The sequence below is a fragment of the Salmo trutta genome, unplaced genomic scaffold, assembly GCF_901001165.1.
Source record: "Salmo trutta unplaced genomic scaffold, fSalTru1.1, whole genome shotgun sequence".
Taxonomy (NCBI): Eukaryota; Metazoa; Chordata; class Actinopteri; order Salmoniformes; family Salmonidae; genus Salmo; species Salmo trutta.
The window spans coordinates 106,922-115,502 of NW_021822754.1; the positions used below are offsets into that span (position 1 = coordinate 106,922).

General features: G+C 47.9%; 1 protein-coding gene across 1 annotated transcript; it reads left to right on the top strand.

Annotated features, from left to right (window-relative positions):
• The first annotated feature begins 261 nt into the window (after positions 1 to 261).
• LOC115184188 (serine/threonine-protein phosphatase 2A 55 kDa regulatory subunit B gamma isoform-like) lies at positions 262 to 4,538 on the top strand. The gene is made up of 5 exons (XM_029745215.1): positions 262 to 641; positions 1,429 to 1,598; positions 1,812 to 1,903; positions 2,393 to 2,468; positions 3,383 to 4,538. The coding sequence occupies exons 1-5, from the start codon at positions 503 to 505 to the stop codon at positions 3,623 to 3,625; spliced, it is 720 nt and encodes a 239-aa protein (XP_029601075.1). The 5' UTR covers positions 262 to 502; the 3' UTR covers positions 3,626 to 4,538.
• Positions 4,539 to 8,581: the final 4,043 nt, after the last annotated feature.

Sequence of the window (8,581 nt, forward strand, 5' to 3'; positions counted from 1 at the left end):
TACCTGAGTATCTCTCCTCCAGACATAGTCCTGTGTTGTTCTAACCTGAGTATCTCTCCTCCAGACATAGTCCTGTGTTGTTCTACCTGAGTATCTCTCCTCCAGACATAGTCCTGTGTTGTTCTATACCTGAGTATCTCTCCTCCAGACATAGTCCTGTGTTGTTCTACCTGAGTATCTCTCCTCCAGACATATTCCTGTGTTGTTCTCCCTGAGTATCTCTCCTCCAGACATATTCCTGTGTTGTTCTACCTGAGTATCTCTCCTCCAGACATAGTCCTGTGTTGTTCTACCTGAGTATCTCTCCTCCAGACATAGTCCTGTGTTGTTCTACCTGAGTATCTCTCCTCCAGACATAGTCCTGTGTTGTTCTACCTGAGTATCTCTCCTCCAGACATAGTCCTGTGTTGTTCTACCTGAGTATCTCTCCTCCAGACATATTCCTGTGTTGTTCTACCTGAGTATCTCTCCTCCAGACATAGTGGACATCAAGCCAGCCAACATGGAGGAGCTAACAGAGGTGATAACAGCAGCAGAGTTCCATCCTCACCACTGTCACCTGTTTGTCTACAGCAGCAGTAAGGGAACTCTACGTCTCTGTGACATGAGGGCCTCGGCACTTTGCGACAAACACACCAAACGTGAGTTGGCTGCACACGAAAAGCCATTGCTGTCAGTCTCTAAATCACGGGTATTCAAATCTTACTCTTCGAGGTCCAGAGTACGACTACTGCTGATTCTGTTCTGCCTGATAATTAATTGCACCCACATGGTGTCCCAGGTCTAAATCAGTCCTTCATTTAAATCAGCAGTAGAACTGTCTTCTACCTACATGGTGTCCCAGGTCTAAATCAGTCCTTCATTTAAATCAGCAGTAGAACTGGCCTCAGGTCCAGATTGGAATCCCCCCTCCCTAAATGGTGATATCCACCTCTCCTCTTCTCTACACTCCTCTCTCCTTCCACTCTCCCTTTGTCTCCTCCCCTCTCCTCTCCTCTCCTCTCCTCTCCCTCTCCTTCCCGTCTCCTCTCCTTCCTCTCTCCTCCCCCTCTCCTCTCCCTCCTCTCCTCTCCCTCGTCTCCTCTCTCCTCCCCGTCTCCCTCCCTCCTCTCTCCTCCCCCTCTCCTCTCCTTTGCCTCCTCTCTCTTCCCCCTCTCCTCTCCCTCCTCTCCTCTCCCCTCGCCTCCTCTATCCTTCCCGTCTCCTCTCCCTCCTCTCTCCTCCCCATCTCCTCATCTCTTCTCCTCTCCTCCTCTCTCCTTCCCCGTCTCCTCTCCCTCCTCTCTCCTCCCCCTCTCCTCTCCCTCCTCTCCTCTCCCCTCGCCTCCTCTACCCTTCCCGTCTCCTCTCCCTCCTCTCTCCTCCCCATCTCCTCATCTCTTCTCCCGTGTCTTTCTCATCTCCACCTCCCAATCGCTCTTCCTCCAGTTTTTGAGGAACCAGAGGACCCAGGAAGTCGTTCATTCTTCTCTGAGATCGTGTCGTCGGTGTCGGATGTGAAGTTCAGTCACAACGGGCGGTACCTGCTGACCAGAGATTACCTGACGGCCAAGGTGTGGGACCTACACATGGAGAAAGGCCCTGTCGAAACCTACCAGGTCAGCCCGCTAAACACACACACACACACACCAGGCACACGCAGAAACACACATACATGCAAACACCCTCAGCACGCATGTACACACACACAAATGAAATGAAATTCTTGGAAAATTCTGTCAACACTCTCTCCGGCCCTCTCCCTCCCTCCCTCCCTCCCTCCCTCCCTCCCTCCCTCCCTCCCTTCTTCTCTCATGTCTGTCTCTCTGTAGGTTCATGACTACCTGAGGACTAAGCTGTGCTCTCTGTACGAGAACGACTGCATATTTGACAAGTTCGAGTGTGTCTGGAACAGCTCCGACAGGTGTGTGTGCGTCTTTGTCTACTCTGAGGCTTTATCCCACAGATAAATCAATCCCAGAGAAGAGCTTTGGAGATGTCAAAATCAATCCCTTCTCTCCTTCCCTCTCTCCATCTCTCCTCCTCTTCCTGTCCCAACCCCACTCTTTTGTCTCTCTCCATCTCTTCCCTCTCTTCATCCCTCTTTCATTCCACCCTTCCATCTTCTCTCCTCCTCTCCCTCCTCCTCCTCTCCCTCCTCCTCTCCCTCCTCCTCTCCCTCCTCTCCCTCCTCCTCTCCCTCCTCCTCTCTCTCCTCCTCTCCCTCCTCCTCTCTCTCCTCCTCTCCCTCCTCCTCTCTCTCCTCCTCTCCCTCCTCCTCTCCCTCCTCCTCTCCCTCCTCCTCTCTCTTCTCCTCTCCCTCCTCCTCTCCCTCCTCCTCTCTCTCCTCCTCTCCCCTCCTCTCCCTCCTCCTCTCCCTCCTCCTCTCCCTCCTCCTCTCCCCTCTCATCAGTGTGATAATGACGGGGGCGTACAACAGCTTCTTCCGGATGTTTGACAGGGAGACGGGGCGGGGCGTGACCCTGGAGGTAAGCATATACACAAACACACAAGTCACTAACGGAAGTCGCTAATGTAAGTGACTAACGGAAGTCACTAACGGAAGTCACTAACGTAAGTCACTAACGTAGGTCACTAACGTAGGTCACTAACGTAAGTCGCTAACGTAAGTCACTCTAACGTAAGTCGCTAACGTAGGTCGCTAACGTAAGTCACTAACGTAAGTCGCTAACGTAAGTCACTAACGTAGGTCACTAACGTAGGTCACTAACGTAGGTCGCTAACGTAAGTCACTAACGTAGGTCGCTAACGTAAGTCACTAACGTAAGTCACTAACGTAAGTCGCTAACGTAGGTCGCTAACGTAGGTCGCTAACGTAAGTCGCTAACGTAGGTCGCTAACGTAGGTCGCTAACGTAAGTCGCTAACGTAAGTCGCTAACGTAAGTCGCTAACGTAAGTCACTATCGTAAGTCGCTAACGTAAGTCGCTAACGTAAGTCACTATCGTAAGTCACTCTAACGTAAGCCACACTAACGTAAGTCACTCTAACGTAAGCCACACTAACGTAAGTCGCTATTGTAAGCCACACTAACGTAAGTCACTATCGTAAGCCTCTCTGCTACTGAAATCCCAGTGTGGAGAACTACTGGTTGATCTGATGATGTCACTCACCAGGTCTAATAATGAAACAATTTTCTGGTCCAGATTTCAATTTGCCCGCTCTAAACGTGTCCGCTCTTTCTCTCCTCTCCTCTCCTCTCCTCTCCTCTTACCTCCTCTCCTCTCCTCTCCTCTTACCTCCTCTCCTCTCCTCTCCTCTTACCTCCTCTCCTCTCCTCTCCTCTCCTCTCCTCTCCTCTTACCTCCTCTCCTCTCCTTTCCTCTCCTCTCCTCTCCTCTCCTCTCCTCTCCTCTCCACTCCTCACTCCACCCTCCCTGGAGGCGTGGCGAGAGACCAGTAAGCCGCGAGCTGTACTGCGGACGCGACGGATCTACACCGGGGGCAAGCGTCGTCGTGGCGACGTGGGGGTGGACAGTCTGGACTTCACTAAGAAGATCCTCCACATGGCCTGGCACCCCGAGGAGAACATCATCGCCATAGCCTCCACCAACAACCTCTACATCTTCCAGGACCGGGTCAGCCCCGACACACAGGGTCCAGACCTGGATTCAAATACCATTTAGCACTGGGTCAGCCCCGACACACAGGGTCCAGACCTGGGTTCAAATACCATTTAGCACTGGGTCAGCCCCGACACACAGGGTCCAGATCTGTGTTCAAATACCATTTAGCACCGGGTCAGCCCTGACACACAGGGTCCAGACCTGTGTTCAAATACCATTTAGCACTGGGTCAGCCCCGACACACAGGGTCCAGACCTGTGTTCAAATACCATTTAGGTCCATTTAGGACAGGGTCCAGACACAGACACAGGAACAGGATTGAGAAGCAGTCGTAAAAACGCACGCACGCATGTGCACACACACACACACACACTCGGGCACACACACACACACACACATTGATTGTTGGGCACAAATTGAAAGGAAATAACAAAAACATCAGAGACTAGTCCCTCCATGGAATGAGTTGGACAGGCCTGAGATCAGTCTATAAGGTGAATGAGTTGGACAGGCCTGAGATCAGTCTATAAGGTGAATGAGTTGGACAGGCCTGAGATCAGTCTATAAGGTGAATGAGATGGACAGGCCTGAGATCAGTCTATAAGGTGAATGAGTTGGACAGGCCTGAGATCAGTCTATAAGGTGAATGAGTTGGACAGGCCTGAGATCAGTCTATAAGGTGAATGAGTTGGACAGGCCTGAGATCAGTCTATAAGGTGAATGAGTTGGACAGGCCTGAGATCAGTCTATAAGGTGAATGACTTGGACAGGCCTGAGATCAGTCTATAAGGTGAATGAGTTGGACAGGCCTGAGATCAGTCTATAAGGTGAATGAGTTGGACAGGCCTGAGATCAGTCTATAAGGTGAATGAGTTGGACAGGCCTGAGATCAGTCTATAAGGTGAATGAGTTGGACAGGCCTGAGATCAGTCTATAAGGTGAATGAGTTTGACAGGCCGTGTGTGTGTGTGTGTGTGTGTGTGTGTGTGTGTGTGTGTGTGTGTGTGTGTGTGTGTGTGTGTGTGTGTGTGTGTGTGTGTGTGTGTGTGTGTGTCCAGACCGCAGTGACCCAGTGTGTGGATCCAATCGTTGTTTATATTGTTGTTTTAGTCAACAGCACGTCACTAGACGTCCCGTTTAACGGATTCCCTTTATGATCACAACACCTCAGCACACCTGGATACACCGGACACCTTTACACACAGCTGGTGAGAGTGGACACTTCTGGACACCTGGTGACCCATCTGGACGAGTCTAGACACCTGGTGACACATCTGGATGAATCTAGACACATTTGGATTAGTCTAGACAGCTGGTGACACATCTGGATGAATTTAGACACCTGGTGACACATTTGGATTAGTCTAGACAGCTGGTGACACATCTGGATGAATGTAGACACCTGGTGACACATTTGGATTAGTCTAGACAGCTGGTGACACATTTGGACGAGTCTAGACACCTGGTGACACATTTAGATTAGTCTAGACAGCTGGTGACTCATCTGGACGAGTCTAGACACCTGGTGACACATCTGGATGAATCTAGTCACCTGGTGACCCATCTGGATGAATTTAGACACCTGGTGACCCATCTGGATGATTTTAGACACCTGGTGAATCATCTGGATGAATTTAGACACCTGGTGACCCATTTGGATGAATTTAGACACCTGGTGACTCATCTGGATGAATCTAGACACCTGGTGACCCATCTGGATGAATTTAGACACCTGGTGACTCATCTGGATGAATTTAGACACCTGGTGACCCATCTGGATGAATTTAGACACCTGGTGACCCATCTGGATGAATTTAGACACCTGGTGACCCATCTGGATGAATCTGGACACTTGGTGACTCATCTGGATGAATTTAGACACCTGGTGACCCATCTGGATGAATCTAGACACCTGGTGAATCATCTGGATGAATCTAGACACCTGGTGACCCATCTGGATGAATCTAGACACCTGGTGACCCATCTGGATGAATTTAGACACCTGGTGACTCATCTGGATGAATCTAGACACCTGGTGACACCTGGACAAGCTGATCCTAGATCTGTGCCTAAGGGAAACTTCTACCCCGAGCTACTAAATCACTTATGCTTCCATCCATCCACTCATATAGGCTCTGACCCAAATGGACCCTATTCCCTATATAGTGCACTACTTTTGATCCGGGACCATAAGGCTCTGGTCAGAAGTAGTGCCCTATAAAGAGAATACTAGGTTGATCGTATTCTCATGTCCTCCACCATGTTCTGTAAATACTGTCTGTCTGTCTGTCTGTCTGTCTGTCTGTCTGTCTGTCTGTCTGTCTGTCTGTCTGTCTGTCTGTCTGTCTGTCTGTCTGTCTGTCTGTCTAACCTAGTTATCTCAGTGGTTAACCCTTACATAGAGTCAGAGCTATATAGTGAGACTGTGCAAGGTTTTGTTCCTGACCACCACCAACACACTTTGAAAATAGCTAATCAAGTGGATTAGTCAAAATCAGGTGGGTTAGTGCAGGGCTGGAAGTAAAGCCTGCACAGCTTGTACTGATGTTCGTCCAGGGTTGGTGGCCACTAGTTTAAAGGGACAATCTGGGATTGATGTTCGTCCAGGGTTGGTGGCCACTAGTTTAAAGGGACAATCTGGGATTGATGTTCGTCCAGGGTTGGTGGCCACTAGTTTAAAGGGACAATCTGGGATTGATGCTCGTCCAGGGTTGGTGGCCACTAGTTTAAAGGGACAATCTGGGATTGATGTTCGTCCAGGGTTGGTGGCCACTAGTTTAAAGGGACAATCTGGGATTGATGTTCGTCCAGGGTTGGTGGCCACTAGTTTAAAGGGACAATCTGGGATTGATGTTCGTCCAGGGTTGGTGGCCACTAGTTTAAAGGGACAATCTGGGATTGATGTTCGTCCAGGGTTGGTGGCCACTAGTTTAAAGGGACAATCTGGGATTCTGCGACATCACACCGCTTGAGTTCTCTCTCCTCCAATCATACACAGTAGTGTAGTGGCGTCAGCGCGGCAACCTCACGGCTAACCAATCAGTAAGAGTGTTGTTGTGCTGTGGTTAGGACCATTGCAACAGTAGCATGTTATCCAGTGTTACTGTCGTTGTATATCTATCATACCTGTATAACTAACAGTTATCTAAACACTCCAAATGAACACTTGATGAAGGAATGTGTAAACAAATAAATAAAATAATGTGAATCTGAGGATCAATCGTGGTCTTGATTATTTGATGAAACTGTGTTTTTGTGTGACATTGTATGTTTGTGGGCGACTGTCTTCTTCCTGGGGTCATCACATCCTACAGGAGGCCTGGTGCTGTATTCATGTCTTCCTCCTGGGGTCATCACATCCTACAGGAGGCCTGGTGCTGTATTAATGTCTTCCTCCTGGGGTCATCACATCCTACAGGAGGCCTGGTGCTGTAAAATAGCTTTACAGTAACCCAGCCTAGATCCTAATGAAAGAGCTTTACAGTAACCCAGCCTAGATCCTAATGAAAGAGCTTTACAGTAACCCAGCCTAGATCCTAATGAAAGAGCTTTACAGTAACCCAGCCTAGATCCTAATGAAAGAGCTTTACAGTAACCCAGCCTAGATCCTAATGAAAGAGCTTTACAGTAACCCAGCCTAGACCCTAATGAAAGAGCTTTACAGTAACCTAGACCAAGAGCAAGCAAAGCAGAAGCAAGACCACAGTGGCTGTAATGTGTGTGTACTGGTGACAGAGAAGTCAGGCGCAGGAGAGCAAACACTGTGTTACAACGGTGCAGTTTAATAATAAAACCACCGTGAACAAAAACAATAAATAAATACAATGGGACGAAACCCTTCGTACGCCAGACATAACGTGCACAAACTCTTACAATCAACAATTCGGGACAAGGACATGGGGGGAACAGAGGGTTAAATACACAACATGTAATTGATGGAATTGAAACCAGGTATGAGGGAAGAAAATACAAAACCAATGGAAAATGAAAGGTGGATCGGCGATGGCTAGAAGGCCGGTGACGTCAACCGCCGAACGCCACCCGAACTAGGAGAGGGACCGACTTCGGTAGAAGTCGTGACAGTGGCCCCGAATACAACTGACGTACAACACATTTGGCACAACGGTTGGGATGCCAGTTGTATCATTCAAGAGTTTTTCTGCACACAAATAAACTACACAAGCGTGTGGAGGCTCAATGGATCTGCAACAAACTCTTCATCGCATCACAAAAATAAATCAGATCACAACCATTGTGTCCAATGTGTTGTAGATCAGTTGCAGAACCTGAGTGTGAACGGGGCCAAAGCTACAAAACACCAACCTAAGCTGTGACTGAGTGGAACAGACAGTGAAACTGAGACTCGGTGCTAACGGACGGCTGATACCTCACACTGGCCTGGGAGAGGACCAAATATAGATCAAGAACATGTTTCAGTTTCTCAAAGACGTGTTTGAACGTGTCATGGTTGTTGTTGTTGTTGTTGATTGTTGTTGTCGTCTATATCTGTGTGTAAAGGTTGTAAAATTCCAGTAACTTTCAATTTAATTCCCAGGATTTCCTGCTTGTTCCCCCCCCTGATTCCGGGAATCTTCCAAACTGGAAAACCTGGGAATTTTGGTTAAACGACTGGAATTTTGCAAACCTTTCTGTGTGCTTCACTATACTGACCTGACCAGTTGTAAGACAGTGAATGTATCTGGTGACTGAGTAGAACATTATTGCATCAGTATAATATTTCTCATGTTTGTTTTGTTTTAAAGAGAAACGGCAACATTCATTCTAATTCAATTTAGTTTGTAAATTAAAAAAAAGGTACCAATTTTAATTTACACACTTAATAACAAGCTAGTGCATAGAGAGTGTTTTGTAGATGCTGAGAACAGAATGTATGTTTTTAAATAACATTCTTACAACATTCTTTGAACATACTAATGTTTTTACATAGAATTCTTTCTAATGTTTTCTTGTGGTTTTTATGTAAAGATTTCTTAACGTTCTGAGAACATTACTTTA

Bases quoted from the DNA above. Each gene is read 5' to 3' on its own strand.
- LOC115184188 (XM_029745215.1), top strand. From the start codon at position 503: ATGGAGGAGCTAACAGAGGTGATAACAGCAGCAGAGTTCCATCCTCAC. The intron at 1,904-2,392 runs GTGTGTGTGCGT...CCCTCTCATCAG, and splicing joins GTCTGGAACAGCTCCGACAG to TGTGATAATGACGGGGGCGT. The intron at 2,469-3,382 runs GTAAGCATATAC...CCCTCCCTGGAG, and splicing joins GGCGGGGCGTGACCCTGGAG to GCGTGGCGAGAGACCAGTAA.